Here is a 15,612-nt window from a genome sequence, read left to right on the forward strand (position 1 = left end):
GCTCTGGACACATTACTGATATGCCTCACCTTTTCTATCACAAGTTCCTGGAAGGCAGAGACAGTGTCTGCATGTCTGTACTCTAGTCCTGCACCCCTACTTTCAACACCCTCATCCCAACGCCCCGAGGGCCTGCCGGTACTCACTACAGATCAGGGCCACAGCCATCCGCAGCAGCTTGAACTGGCACTTCATGCCTGACCAGTTCTAAAGGAGAGAGAGAGAGTTCTGTCAGTTTGGGATCAGGCCCCTTCCTCTGCAGGTACACAAGAAGCCATCCATCCCATGATGTACTGAGTGAGGGCTGGAGCTTAGCAGTACAACGATCCAGCATGGCTTTGGAGTTTCCGGCAATGGTAAGTTTATCCCTGTCATAAAAGTTCTTGAGTCACACAGGACACAACATGCAGAGCCGGCAAGAGTCTTTATTTCCCACCTCAGACAGTGAACTCCATGAGAGCATGATTCTTTGCTGTGCCCCACGGGTGACAAGAAATGTGGGGCAGGACACCCAGCAAAGTCACAGTGGAATCGTGGGGGTAAGAAATCATGCCCAGGAAGAATGAATGAGCCCCTCTCCCCCTTCTTTTTTTGGTTTTTAAGATAGGGCTTCTCTGTGTAACCCTGACTGTCCTGGAACTCCCTTTGTAGACCAGGCTGGCCTCGAACTCACTCACAGTAATCCAGCTGCCTCTGCCTCCCAAATGCTGGGATTAAAGTCCTGCACCACCAAAGCCCAGCCAAGTTTCCATTCCTTACATGAACAAAATGTAATGAGTGACCTGTTGTGTGGGTCATGAGTTTCCTGTCACTGAGGTTCCTAATGGGGCTTCAGCACCTGAGGAGGGAGCTTCAGGAGAGGAGTGGGCCAGATGGCCTTCAAATAAGTCTCTCTCTCCTGAGTCTCTGAAACCCTGAGCCTCCAGAGTTGATGAACAGAATACATTTTTTTTTTTTTTTTTTTTTTTTTTTTAGTTTTTCGACACAGGGTTTCCCTGTGGCTTTGGAGGCTGTCCTGGAACTAGCTCTTGTAGATCAGACTGCTCTTGAACTCACAGAGATCTGCCCGTCTCTGCCTCCTGAGTGCTGGGACTAAAGGCGTGTAGGGTTCCTTTGAGGGATAGCCCTGCAGGACATCCAGTGTACAGTTTCACTCAGGCACATGCACATGCATACACAGAGATGAGCCAGGGTTCTGGACCGGCCCTGGCTAAGGAGGCAACTGGGCACAGCCAGGGACGTCTGTTCCCTCCCACCTACTCAAACCATCCTGTCAGCTGTACCAGCCCCTGCTCAATGCTCTCCTGATCCTTGGACATTGTAGTAATAAGAGTTAAAAACTTCACAAGGGCCCCAAATAGTGGTAACAGTAGAGGAAACAGGACTTGGGAAAGCTGCAGAGAAAACATCTTTGTTTTTTAAAGACAAAAAAGATTTGTTTGAAGTATTCACTTGTAGGAGCAGGAGTTTCATTTTCTTTTTCCTTTTTGGTTTTTTTTTTTCGAGACATGGTTTCTCTGTAGCTGGAACTCCATCAGTAGATCAGGCTAGCCTATTTGTCTTCGGAGGCAAGTTTCATTTTCTTAAGACAAAGAAATGGCTCCTGTCAGGCTGTGGTGGCACAAGACTTTAATCCCAGCATTTAGGAGGCAGAGGCAGGTGGATCTCTGTGAATTCAAGGCCAGCCTGGTCTACAGAGTGAGTTTTAGATCAGCCAGTTCTACATAGAGAAATCCTGTCTCAAAAAAACAAAAGAAAAAGAAAAGCATTCCTCTGCTCCAGTCACACGGACACTATTCTGTGTTTGCTACAGTTGATGACTGTGTGTACATTGGCAGTATGGTGATGTCATGTAAACTTTGAAAAATCAAATGTACAATTATAGATAAAAACAACAACTTATTTGTCAGCTGGTTAGAAGGATTGCCGCCCAGTATGAGCTGAGTTTTATCCCCAGGACCTACACAGTGGAAGTTGTCCTCTGATCTTCTCACATGTACCAAGGCACACATGCTCCCCATCGCCATACACACATAAGACAAAAAAATTAAATGAGGAGTATTTTTAAATGTACTGTCTAAACAATCCCGCTTTGGTAAATTATTGTCCTAGTTGCTTTGTAAATCACAAGTGCTTTGTATTCAATAAATTTAAATCCTTTCCAGTTGGAAGAGGAGGATCAGCTAGCACTTGGAAGGCTGGAGGATGGCAAGTTCCAGGCCAGCATGGGAAACATGCTGAGACACTCTCTACAACAAGCCCTTCTTCAGTAGTGAGGTGGGGAGCACACGGCCCCTCCTGAACTTGAATGCCTAACATCTGCTTGCTGAATGTTCTATTTAGAAGCAGATGGCAGGGTAACACTGGGACTGCTAATGTCTGTCAGAGCACCTGACCAAAGAGACAGGGAACAAAACAGGGGTCAGTGATTCCCATGGAGCCAGCAATCCAATCCTGCAGCAGGAAGGTGGTGGGCCACATGGCCCTAAGAAGAGACAAAAAGGAAAAAAAAAAAAAGTTTGGTAGATAGTATGCAATGGGGTGGAGACAGGATGGCAGGAGAGCTACCTTAGCAAGCATGAAGACCCTGGGTTCTATCCCTAGGATAAAGAAGAAAGAGGGAAGCAGGGAAAGAAGAAAGGAAAAGTTATAAAGAACTAAATTTCGGTCAAGTGGTGGTAGTGCATGCCTTTAATCTCAGGAGGCAGAAACAGGTGGATCTCAGTGAGTTAGAGGCCAGCCTGGTCTACAGAGTGAGTTCCAGGACAGCCAGGGCTGCACAGAGAAACTGTCTCTCAAAATCAACAAATAAATATAGAGTCCAAGTGACCCTGGACAGAGTTGAAGTTCTGCTTTACCGTAGCACTACTGAGGCCAAGTTCATGGTTTTTGTTTTGTTTTATTTTGTTTTGACACAGGTCCATCTATCCCAGGGTGGCCTCAAACTCACTCTGTAGCCACAAGATGACCTCAACTCCATATCTTCCTGGGATCACAGGAATGGCTTCCAACCCATTAGCTTCATGGGTATGCAAACCTGCCTGGCCCCAGCTGCAAATTAGTGTCCAGGATTGTCAGGTCCATCCAGTCCAACCCTGTGCACTTGCTTTAGGGAAGAAGATGAGGATCCAGGAGGGCCACTTAAAGATCCCAGGAGGTTAACAGGCAGAGATGGTGGTCCCTCCAGTCCACGGCCCTCTGTCAACCACCCTCTAAGAGACTGTGAAACAGTTTGACTGCCTTTGTTGTCTACCCAGCTGCTGCTAGAGCTGAGGGAATCCCGGCCAATTGTAATCTCCCAGCAGTGAAGGGGTTACACTAGAAAGTCTTCCCTGGCCATTTCCCGACCCATTATTTCCTCCAATAACAGGAGTGCAATGGCACAGCGGGAGAGAAGAGGGGTCTCAAGCAGCAGGTGCTGCTGCTGCTGCTGCTCTAAATGTGGAAGAACCCGGCCCTTAGGGAAGCAGACCTTTCAAAGGCCCTTTCATTTCATTCTCTCCCACAGCCTCTCTCACAGGGTGAGATACTGACTCAGCCACAGGGAACAAGTAGGTAACCAGTTGCCTTAACACCGTGTTCACCCAACCAATTAAGAGCACTTTCCTAGCATGTGTGAGGCTCTGGGTTCAATGCTCAGTACAAAACACACACACACACTGTGTGTGTACCTACACCACAAAAGCATGGCATATAAATCACTCCTGATTTATCTGTCTTACAAGAGGCTACTTATTTAATTACATAAACCTTATGGCAGAGGCTTTTCTTTGTTTTTTAGCAGCTATCTTTCTTGAGCTTTAGCAATGAAATTCACTTTGCAAAGATCTGGCTCTCAAATATTTTATGAAAATATCTACCACACAGCAAAGTGTAAGTAAATATCTTGCATATTTAAAAATGGAACTCTGGCTTATGGGCCCCAGCAGCAGGCAATTAATAAATTATTCAATCAGGTAGATATTTCTATTTCCAGTGTTTAAAATAAGAAGTCGTGATTGAAAGCCTTTTTCTGAGCCGCGTCCTTGGTTGAAATTATTTTCTGACTTTAATTTCTTGGTGTAAGCTGGAATTTTTAAAAAAAAAAAAAATCACACGCACGTGCACACTGACACACACACACTTTCAGGATTTGATCTCTGTGTGTGTTGTGATGTGTGTATGTATGTGTGTCTGCATGTGCACATGTGAGTAAAGGCACATGTGTGCCAGGTATACATGTGGAGGTCAAGGGCAACCTCGTGCTCCCATCTCGTTTAGACAGGGTCTCTTACTGTTTGCTACTTGGTTCTCCAGGCTAGCTGGTCCATGAGATTGGGGATTCTCCTGTCCCACCTCCCATCTTACCTGAGGAATACTGGGATCACAGACATGTGTTACCATATCCAGCTTGACATGGTTCTGGGAATCTGAACTCAGTTTTTGCAGTCAGTTCTTTACCTACTAAGCCATCTTCTCAGCTTTTTGTTTGTTTGGTTTCCTTTTTTTTTTTTTTTTCTTTTTCTTTTTGGAGACATCAGCTTGTTATGTAGCCCAGGCTGGCCTTGAATTCTTGATCCTCCTGCCTTAGCCTCCTAAATGCTATGATTACTGGTGTGTATCACCACAACTATAAGACATATTTTTATGTAAAGCAAAATCCCAGCACTTGAGAGGTAGAGGCAGGCATATCTTTGTGAGTTCGAGGCCAGCCTGGTCTACAGAGTGAGTTCCAGGACAGATTCCAAAGCTACACAGAGAAACCCTGTCTCGAAAAACAAAAAATAAATCTCTAACCTAACAGCTAGACCTGAGAACAGAAATGCTACACATTTTCTGATTTCTCTGTAGATATGAAACACAATTCATACATTTAAAAAAAAAATCACACATTAGGTGTTGGAAACTGGCATTCTGCTGACTCCGTCCCCTAACAATGGGTGGACAGGCATGCTCTGCAAGGCCATGTCATCACTATGTCACTCATTATGGGGCTGCATAGGGACTCAGGACATGTGTGCAAACTCCCTCACCTCTCTTCCTCCCTTCTCTCCTCTTCTCTCTATGTCTCTTTTCCCTTCCCCTTTATTCCCCCTTTCTAAATAAACTTCTCAATTAAGCTCTGTCTGGCATGTTATTCCCTCCACCTCAGTTAAGCTCTGTCTGGCATGTTATTCCGTCCACATCAGTCACCCTCTCCTGCTATGGGACCCACTATGCTCTCCCACTTGGTCCCTTACCTTGGAACCCCCACCCCCCTCCAGCTTTATCCTATAACTGTAACAAAAGGACAACATAAGGGAACCAAGATGACTGAGTAGGTAAAGGCATCAGCCACCAAGCCTGAGTTCAATCCTAGGGAACCACAAGGTGGATGGAACAGACTCTCAAAGCTGTCCTTTGATGTTCACACATGCACTGTGGCACACATGATTTCCCCCCTCCACCCCCACGCAAAATAAAACATAAATCCAGTTACATATACAGATGTGCAATCACATGTACACACAGTCACTGCTGAGTCGTGGTTTGCCATGTGGAAAGCACGTTCCAGTTTGTAACAACCACTTTATGAGAGCAATTGGAGCCCCAAAGGTTTATAGCAACAGACTCAGCCATCAGATGGCTCTCAATCTAGATTTTCTGACCGTCAAATCCATAGTTGTTCTCCCTTTTGCCTTGATGAGATACTGTCTAATGAATAAGCACTCCACTCTCATTTGGAAGTACAGCAATAGTATATCTATGAGGTTGAAGTATATGAAATTGCTAATATTTAAACACTCTCCAACCACAGAAATGGTACTCTTTTCTTTTCTTTTTGAAACAGGGTCTCTCCATGTAGCCCTGGCTGTCTTGGAACTCTTAGACTTGAACTCACACAGATCCAAGTCTCTGCCTCCCCAGTGCTGGGATTAAAGGTGTGTACTACTTCAAGTGCATTGACCTGACAGAACTCAGCATTGAGCTAATTTGGGCAAAGGCAGTCCCTAGATGAGAGGAAACTGACTTTTGTCATGAGAATAAGCCTTCTTTAGTGTCACAAGCGAAACACATGGCTCTAGAGGAGTCCTTACAGCAAACTTCCAAGGAGTGTCAGCTCCCAGGAGGCAGGCAGGCAGCTGCTTTCTTCTGGGAAGGCTAGGTTTTTAAACAGGACTGATCATCTCCATGGTTATGAGTTGCTTGCCAGACAGGAACAAAACAGTTTCACAGGTTCCCCAAGTGCCTGTGGCCAGACTGTCAGTGTTGAGTGAACTCTTCTCCCCGTAAGAACTTCTGGGGTACCACAGCTGCATCTCATGAGCTGGAGAGTAGGCAGATAAACTCCTGCCTTTTCCTTCTTTCCCCTGTTCTCATTCCACTGTGCCTGCTCATCCCCCACACCATCCCTGGCCCCATCCCTGTCCCCATCCCTGTCTTGCAGGAAGGGAGGGAGGAGGTCAGTACTTTTTTCTCCAACTGAGAGGAATTGGGGCAGGGGGAGGGTGGAGGAGGCAGAATTCAGAGGAATAGCTGTGTCTGAGGAAAGACAGCATTGATAGAGAATGACCCACTTAAAGGGGCCATGTGAGGCAGCCCTGTGCACACAGACCCTCAGCAGACTGAAGTGTGTGTGTAAACGGGAACACTCCCTGAACCCTCACACTCAGACACAATTTCCCACACCCACCTGCAGCCTCTCTACCAACACACACTGGAAGTTGCCAGAATTTAGCTCAGCAGCAAATGTAGTCACTCAGCATCTCCTCTCCCCCACCCACCCCTTGCTCTCACAACTCACAAAGAGGGTGGAAAGAAGTGGGGGAGTGTTCAGAGAAAGGCAGTAAGAACGGGACTGAACGATCTGGAAAGCAGGGATTCCAGCGGTGTGCTGGGCTGCCAAAGCCGGTGGATCGCCACTAGTTTAAGGTCAGCCTGGACTACACCGGGAGTTCCAGGCTGACCTGGGATAGCCCTACCTGTTCCCACAAAAAGAGGAAGGGAGGGAGGGAGAGAAGAGAAGGCAGGCTCTGCACTTGGAAGGCTGAGGTAGGACTGAGTTCCTAGGCTATGTGGCAATGACCTACTCAACTGAAAAACAAAAACCCAGATGAAACCATGGGAGAATTTAGGGACTCCCAAAATCTGCTACCACCAAGCATCATAGAAGCCAGGTGGGAAAACAGGTGAAGGCAAACAGGGCAGGAGCAGAAGGGGCTCACTGTAACCTGTCTGGCCCCCTTCCTCCCTGCCAAATCTTAGAGGCAGCACGAGGGGAACAGGTGTGTAACATAGAGGTTCTTAGGCCAAAGGGGGCATGAGGCCAGACAGCTATGTCCCATTAGAGAGGCCTCTATCTGCCTCTAAACTAGACAACATTCATAACACAGGGCTTCAACACACCAGTTTGTAGACCCTATCCAGTCTGAGTCTACCTGGGTTCTTTTGTGAGGAATGAGGAATTAAGTTAGTATTTGTTTTAAGTGTTGATTTGCATTTTTTCTTAATTATTGCATATCATCCTACTTCAGAGCCATAGAACCCAAGGTACAAAGCAGCATGTGACCTGGCCCAGGTGGCTTTTTAGGAGAGGGCAGCAGGGATTCAGACCTAGGTTGCCTATCCCCTGTGGCCATGCTCAGACCCTTCCACATTATTGCAAAGAGAAGGGAGGGAAAGAGAATGGGACCCTGCCGGTGCAAGGGGCTGGAGCAGGGGACAACATGGATTACTGTCAGAAGGTGTGGGCTTGGTGTTGGGCAGATCACTTACCCTCTCTGGCATGTGTGCCTGTGTGTCATGTGTGTGTGTGGTACGTGTGGAGGCATCAAACCTGGAGCTCACTGATTGGCTGGGATGGTTTGCAATGGCAAACTCTAGGCATCTGCCGCCCCTGCACGGGGTTTACAGGTGTGCACCATCACCATGCCCAGCTTTTTATGTGGCTGCTGGGGATCCAAACTTGGGTCTTCATGCTTGTGCGAAAAGCACTTTACAGACTGGGTTATCTCCTCAGCCCCAAATCCATTCACTTTGCATACTCTATAGCAAACAATTCTAAAGACCACGTGTACTAGTTGCTCTGGATAATTCTATGTCAGCTTGACACAAGCTGGAGTCATCTGAGAGGAGAAAACCTCATTAAGAAAATGCCTCCCGTAAGATTGGGTGTAGGTTAGCCAGTGGTGGTGGTACACATCTTTAATCCCAGCTATTGGGAAGCAGAAGCCAGTGGATCTCTGTGAGTTCAAGACTAGCCTGGTCTACAGAGATAGTTCCAGTATAGCCTGGGCTACACAAAGAAACTTGTCTTAAACCACCCAACCCCCAAAAATGGGTGTAGGCAAGATTGTGGGGCATTTTATTAATTAGTGATTGATGGGGAAGGGCTCAGCCCATTGTGGGTGGTGCCATAATAAGCAAGCCAGTGAGCAGTACTCCTCTGTGGCTTCTGCATCAGCTCTTGCCTCCAGGTTTCTGCCCTACTTGAGTTCCTGTGCTAACTTCCTTCACCAATGAACAGTGAATGTTATATTGTAAGCCAAACTCTTTCCTCCCCGAGTTGCTTTTGGTCATGGTGTTTCATCATGACAATGATAATCCTAACTAAGACACTGGCTACTAAGCCAGAGTTTAACCAATTTTGAGGGACCAGGAGGAATCTGGAGACAGGCACACCTGCAGACCCAGCATGGCTGGAGAGCATAGGACCTCATCTGGGAAATGGGTCTGCAGAGGAAGATGTAGGTATGAACTGTGCTCCAGCCAGGCTGGCCCGGGCTGAGAGAACTAAAGGGGTGGGGTTTGAGGGGCAGGATTGATGTCCAAGCTCAGTGATGGCAGAGGAGAGACAGGGCAGATCCACAGAGAACAGGGGCTGCTCACCATGACAATGTTGGCCAGGTGGGCAGAGACGAGTGCATACACCCCTCCGGAAGAGCCCACAACAGGTGCAGTCATGTCAGCCACAGACACAGCCAAGGAGCCTGGCACAGAGAGAGTGAAAACCATCAAGAATGTTGGACTCACTGTGCAGCCCAGCCCTGGCCCTTGCATGCTACCACCAGAGCAGAGCCGGGCAGAGCCGGGCAGAGGCAGGCAGAGGTGTTCCACAGCTTCTGTGTACGGTGGGACGAGTGTCTCGGCTCAGCTTTCCCGTTCCACTGGTGGGAAGGAGAAGTGACTGATCCCAGGTCACCTGCTTCAGCAAGGAGAGGTGGCCGCAAAAAGCCAGCACAGGGAATGGAAAGTGTTCCACCGTTGGGAGGCAGTGTACAAACGTTTCTCCCTCCTACCCTCAAGGCTCATCTCTACCTAAGGCCAATGTTTGAGGCAGGTGCTAACAGACTCTCCATTGACACAGGAAAGGTTACCATCACAACACTGGAATCGGGATTTGAACCCTGTTCTGCCTGACACACACACACACACACACACACACACACACACACACACAAAATCTTTCCTTCTCCCCCAGTACCAGGAATTAAACCCAGGGCCTTATATAAGCTAGGCAAGCACTCTATCACACAGCAATTTCCCCAGCCTGAAAACCACGCTGACCAAAACCCATGCTCTCAGCCTCAGTGGCAGCCACTTCCCACGTTAGTTCAGAGGTGGCCCCTGCCCCCTTCCACTTCCCTGTACTCAGCTGAATCTATAAACTTGGTTAGTATCACCTCCCACCTCTTGCCAGCCAAGCTAAAGCACAAAAGGCCTACAGGACCATCCAAGTGGGGCCTCTCTGGAGGGAGAATGTCCTTGAAAAGTCCAGAGAGTGATGACATCACACTCTGGGGAGAGGGCAGTTCCGTGGCTTTTGGTGTGTGGGATGACAAACTTTGGTCCTAGCAGGAAAGGTGGGCAGAGAGGAGATGGGAAATTTATTGTTCTGGTCGAATTTAAGTGTGATCAATGCTTTGGCTTCCAGGGAAGGACACAGGAGACTAAAAATAACTAGGAGGTAGAGCCCAGGGCACAGAGGGTGAATAGCGGCTGGCCTGGGTGAGCGAGCAGAAACCTCGGTTGGAAAATGCCTGAAGGCTCAGGACTCAATTAGCCGCTGGAGAGAGGGAGAACAGGCTGAGAGCCCAAACCTGCAAGTTCTACAAAGGAGGGAGTTCCTGAACCAGGACTCAAGACCATCTGGATGGGGACCCAGAGAGAGATCCCCATGGGAGCACCGTTGACCACCTGCCTCTTGGCATCCTCTTTCCAGGTCCCTATGACCAATTCTTGCTATGTCTCAGAAAAAAATTTAACAGACAAACCCCAAGCTATCATGGCCTGAGGATCTCAAGTCCTTCTCCCAGCCCATTGAAAATCTTCCTTTACCTTTGTCATGTTGGTTTTTTTTTTTTTTTGTTTGTTTGTTTGTTTGTTTGTTTTTTTCCTCCTTCGAGCCTTAATTTGGTACTTAACAATTGTCTGGTAACTTTCTCCTTTTATTGGCCTACCCGTAGGGATCAGCCATAAATATCCCCACCGTGGGTGGGGGTGGGGAAGGATCCCAGGGCAGCAAACAAACAGGCAGCAGGATCTGCATGACAAAAGATTCCCACACTCTCCTGGCCGCAGTGTGAGGGCTGCATTGCAGAATAGCACAGGGCCAGCTGCCCAAGCCAGCTCCTCATTAATTACTGTTTGCAATGAGCAAGCCCCAACCTCACCCAGCTGGTCCCTCTCCTCTCTCCGACAGACCAATGCAATTTGGTCTGTCGGAACAGTCCACTAGGGTCAGTTATGCATCTGGACTGCCTCCGGGGACAGAAAGGCCCTATGGGGGCAAGCCTTCTCAGCACTGACCTTTCCCTCACCCTCCCCGTGTTTAGGGTCTTGGGCCAGGGGCCAGCTAGGAATCCTGACAGGAGTGTGCAATGGGAGACGTGACTGCCCAGTTGTGTGACTTTAGGCACTGCTCCTACATTCTTCTGCCTTCAGTATTCACATGTATGAGATGAAGAAGTCTAAAGCTTCTAACATCCTGAGCAGTGAAACACCTTTTTCTTGGGTTCCCTAATTCACTGAGCAGAGCAGGGAACCCTCTGGCTATGAAGGGTGCAGCTGGGGAGCAAAGCTGTCTCTCACTAGAGGGGGCTCCGCAGTTCTTCCCAGAACAGGAATTCAAACACCCAGGTTTGGCTCTGATTTTTGGATTGAGATATACATATCTTTAATTTGTATTTTTTTGTTTGTTTGTTTTTGCTTTTGCTTTTTGAGACAGGGGTTCTCTGTGGCTTTGGAGGCTATCCTGAACTAGCTCTTGTAGACCAGGCTGGTCTTGAACTCACAGAGATCTGCCTGCCTCCGCCTCCCGAGTGCTGGGATTAAAGGTGTGTGCTACCAACATCTGGCTTTATACATATCTCTTAAAAACAGGTCTTAATTTCTTTCTTTCTTCCTTTCTTTTTTAACTTTAAGTGCATTGTGTTTTGCCTACAAGTAGGTCTGTGTGAGGATATCAGATCCCCTGGAACCTGAGTTATTATAGACAGTTGTGAGTGGCCATGTGGGTGCTTGGAATTGAACCTGGGTCCTTTGGAAGAGGAGCAGCCATCATGCAACCTCTGAGCCATCTCTCCAGCCCCCTAAAGACAAGTCTTATCTGTAGACCAGGTTAGCCTCAAACTTGCTGAGATCCTCTCACTCTGCCTCCTTCGTGCTGGGGTAACAAGCTTGCACCACTGCCTCCTTTTATAACCTTATTACCTTCCAAGACTTTCTTATGGTCTACGGGTCAGCTGAGAGCTAGAGGGACTGACTGGGACCAAAGGACACAGGATCTACACATACAGAGCAGTGAAAGACGTCAAGGGAGATTGTGGCCCAGGTAGGGTCCTTTCATAACTCATGGCTGACAGGTCCATAATGTCAGGACAATTCCTGTGAAGGTGGTAGGGACAGAAGTCACAGAGATGATGGCAAGCTGAACCAGCACACCTCACCTCTGCACAGCACAGACTGGCATAGACCAAGGAGCTGGTTCCTAAAACATATTCTGAGTCCATGCCATCATGCAGGTGAATTGGTGGCCTTGCTGTAAAGGCAGAACTGTGGTGGTTTTAGCCTGAAAAGTTTGAAGGCATGTATTCTCCAACATCTCCCATGGCCATTAGGAAGAACTCAAATTAATAGTGGCAGAACATTTACCTCTAAGCAATGTTATTTTATTTATTCATGTATTCTTTCATCTACTCTACAAATATTTATTACCTAACAGGTGCAAAGCTCTAGATGTGCATACTGGCTTCTACAAACTCTGCAATAAAAAGCTGCTGTGTTTGTTTGTTTGTTTGTATTTGACACAGTATTTCACATAACTCAGGGCAGTCTCAAAGTCACTCCATAGCCAAGGATGGCCTTGAACTCCTGGTTGTTCTGCCTCTACCTCCCAAGTGTTGAGATTATAGGTGTGTGACTACACACCCTGCTAAGATACTGGCTTTAAAAGACTGCTAGTGATGTGACTGCCTTCAGTGCTGGTCACAACAGCTGGTTCAGTGCACAGGGCTCTACCCTAATTTGGTCACTTAGAGTTTATTATTCACCTTTCTGAATGGCCTGTCCACCAGGAGTGATAGAGGACACCTTACAGACCTTATAAAATTGTGATGTGTATTGGTGATGACACACAAGACCTGTACCACAAGTCTGAACTCTATATATGTGCTGTGGCAGTTAGCCATTGCTCGATAAAACAGGATGGCCTTGGGTTTGGAATAGCTTCACTGGGCAGGGATTAAAGCAGGGCCAGATAGTGATCAAGGCTTCCCTTGGTTTCTGACAGTTTCTGCACAAAAGCAAAGACTTGCCTTTTGATTCTCAGGTGCTTCTAGGGCAATTGTTGGGGTCACAGAATCTGTGTGGGAACTATCTCTACCACTTACAAGCTGTGTCTTCTTGGGCAAGTCACTTGTTTCTCTAAACCCTGGCTTCTGGTTTTTTGTCTTGTTTTTGTTTTGTTGTTGCTCTCTCACTATGTAGCCCAAGCTGGTCTTGAACTTCTGATCCTCCTGTATTAGTCTCTGAAGCACTGGCATTACAGGAATTTGCCCCCACACCTCAGCCTCAGACTCTGTATCCACAGCAGGTAGAGAAGTGTAGCTACTGGCCACATGGCTTGGAGGTGAGGACACCATACTTGCTGGTCATAGACAAGAACTAGCTCTCTAGTCAAGGTCTTCCTATCTGTAAGGGTTTCCCTCTGGGGATACAGAGGGGGAGCAGTGTAGAGAGATCAATCCACTCAATTGTGGAGGTCAATGACATGATTTGTGGTGACCAGAAAGCCCTGTGGCCTGAACCAATGGCTCAGGCAGAGCCCTGTGTGCCCTTGGCTCCAGGCTGCAGCTCCAGAGTCTCATATCCTGGTTATGTGTTTTGCTTCTGTGTGCACCATCCTACTCTGCACTGACATCACTGGGAAGGGATGTTTGTGCTGTTTCCCCGCTGTGTCATCTGTTCTGGGTGAGGGCTGAGTCATTTTGAATCTCAATTCTGTCTTCCCAGTTATTGTCCCCCTCCCCCAGTCTGACTGACTGCAAGTGTTACAAGTGCCTTCCCCGTTCCTTGCCATTTAACATCTGGGACCCCGGGGAATCTAGGTGGGGAACCAACATCTATAAATCCCAGGTGGCATGACTGGAAGGTGTGGGTGGTTGAGAGAGTCTGGAACCTGGAGGTACTCACTACACCTGGTAAGGACACAGTAGATGCTGGGTTCAGGGAAAGGCTGGTGACAAGGTGCAAGGGCACACACAGAAAGGCCAGGGACAGTGCAGGGAGGGAGGCTCTTCCTGGCACAGGTTCCACTAAAGAGCAGGTTAGCCCACTGGAGGAAAAGTAGAGCCCTTCCTGCTCTGAAATCACATCCATCACTGCCCGCCTGTTGTTTACAAGGCCAAGGCTGCCCAGCTCTATTGATGACAACTTTAATGCCATACAGAAAGGATTAAGATATTAAGCACACACCTGCACAAACACACACACACACACACACACACACACACACACATATAGAGCTCCCTTGGGCCCAGCTGTCAAGCTAAAGAGCTGAGGTGGCAAAGCTTCACCGGGCAGCAGTCAAGTTGGAGGCATCATGCTGGCACTCAGAGGCTGCGCTGCAGTTACCTTCCCTGGAGAAATCGTCCTGCTGCTCAACTCATCCGTCCCACCTTCCCACATCAGTCACACATATTTCTCCCAACAGGAGCATCCACTACCTCCTAGGCCAGACTGTCCTATCCTCAGTGTCAGGCAAGGGATTCATGGCTGGTCCCTATGTGTTCAGATGTGCCTTGGCCTAAGAGCTGCCTGGCTTCATCCACACCACAGGTGTCCCTCTGCACCTTGCACAGCAGAAGGAACCTGTTATCACATGTGTGGCCTCCCAGCAACAGCAGGCAGCTCTTGGTAGTCTACAAGCTTGATGAGACCAAAAGGACCAAGGGATTTCCCCAGGCTTACACAGCTAGAGCATGGCAGGTTACTGACAGGAATGCTGTCGGTAGTCCTGTTCCAAATCATGCGCTCTGCTCTGCTACCAGGACACATCTCCCTGTCTGGGTGGCTGTGGGAAATCCAGAGTCAGGACAGTTCAGAGTCAGGAACCTTGGAGATGTACCACCCACAGGATCTCCTCTGACCTTCCCTCGAAAGGGTCACTACGGGGTCCACCAGCCTACCTGCCACAACACCGGCCACGTAGATCAGCCCAATTCGGGTGGCTCCGTGCACCATCTCCAGGGGTACTCCTACCAGCAGCTGCAACACCACATTGAGTCCTAGGTGTTCTACCCTGTGACAGACCACATTCATTATCTGACAAATGCTGTGTGTCAAGATACTGGGGAGCCACGAGGGGACAAGGCATATCTTTGCTAGGGAGGGGATGATTGTCATGGAACAAAGTTCCTTCCAGCTGGGACAGGAATACACACAAGGGACCTGGTGGTGACAGGTATGGTCTGCATCTGCCACAGTGACAAGGACTCTAGCCATGCCCTGGGCCTAGCAACACCAGGGGTTAACATGAGTGATGCCAAGGTTCAGAGAATGGCAGTGAGTAACTTGAAGTCTCAGCCCAGATGTCTAATCATCCTGACCTGAGTCATTCACCAGCTCTGGGCTCACTCCGATCTCTCACGATACCTACAAGCACTACAGAGCTGGAGGTCACAGATGCTCTCAAAACATCTTGAAGCATTAGAGACCTCTTGTAACTTAGCAATGCAACATGTTCTCTTTAAGTCTTATAAAGAGACGTTCTCCTTCCTGGAGTGACAAGGGGCCTGCCCACTCTACTCACTCCAAACTTCTCAGGGGTAGGAAGAGACCCCACGCTTTCTTCCCCTGGATGGGAAGTAAGTAGTTGTAATAAATTAGTCCTTTACTTGGCTTGTGGGAACAGTGTCACACTCACAAATTATGAAAAACTCTAGTGGCTGGTTGGTTATATGACCCTTTCTGCGTTGCTACTAGGAAGCACAGAACATTTCAATCTACATCTCAGAAGTGCATAGAACCATACCGTGAAATGTGTGTGCCAATCTCATTGCTGGCTTTCAGCATCCGACCCTCTCTCTTTTGTCCTTTTCCATGCACAGTAGTAATTGAAAGAATGTTTGGTATTGGATAAGTTTCAAGAAGCTA

The 15,612-nt window shown here is 48.1% G+C and overlaps 2 protein-coding genes across 5 annotated transcripts in view; both read right to left on the minus strand.

Moving 5' to 3' along the window:
- Rhot1 (ras homolog family member T1) overlaps nucleotides 1-15,612 on the minus strand; it is a 375,056-nt gene that overhangs the window by 250,809 nt on the left and 108,635 nt on the right. The gene's annotated exons all lie outside the window — the stretch shown is intronic.
- The window catches only part of Rhbdl3 (rhomboid like 3), a 48,048-nt gene that overhangs the window by 5,983 nt on the left and 26,453 nt on the right, over nucleotides 1-15,612 (minus strand). Inside the window, exons 5-7 of the mRNA XM_051179809.1 lie at nucleotides 14,646-14,758; nucleotides 8,848-8,948; nucleotides 147-207 (exon numbers count right to left, since the gene is read on the minus strand). Coding sequence (XP_051035766.1) covers nucleotides 147-207; nucleotides 8,848-8,948; nucleotides 14,646-14,758 — 275 coding nt within the window. The remainder of the gene's footprint in view (nucleotides 1-146; nucleotides 208-8,847; nucleotides 8,949-14,645; nucleotides 14,759-15,612) is intronic.

This window comes from Phodopus roborovskii, unplaced genomic scaffold (genome assembly GCF_943737965.1).
Source record: "Phodopus roborovskii unplaced genomic scaffold, PHOROB, whole genome shotgun sequence".
NCBI lineage: Eukaryota > Metazoa > Chordata > Mammalia > Rodentia > Cricetidae > Phodopus > Phodopus roborovskii.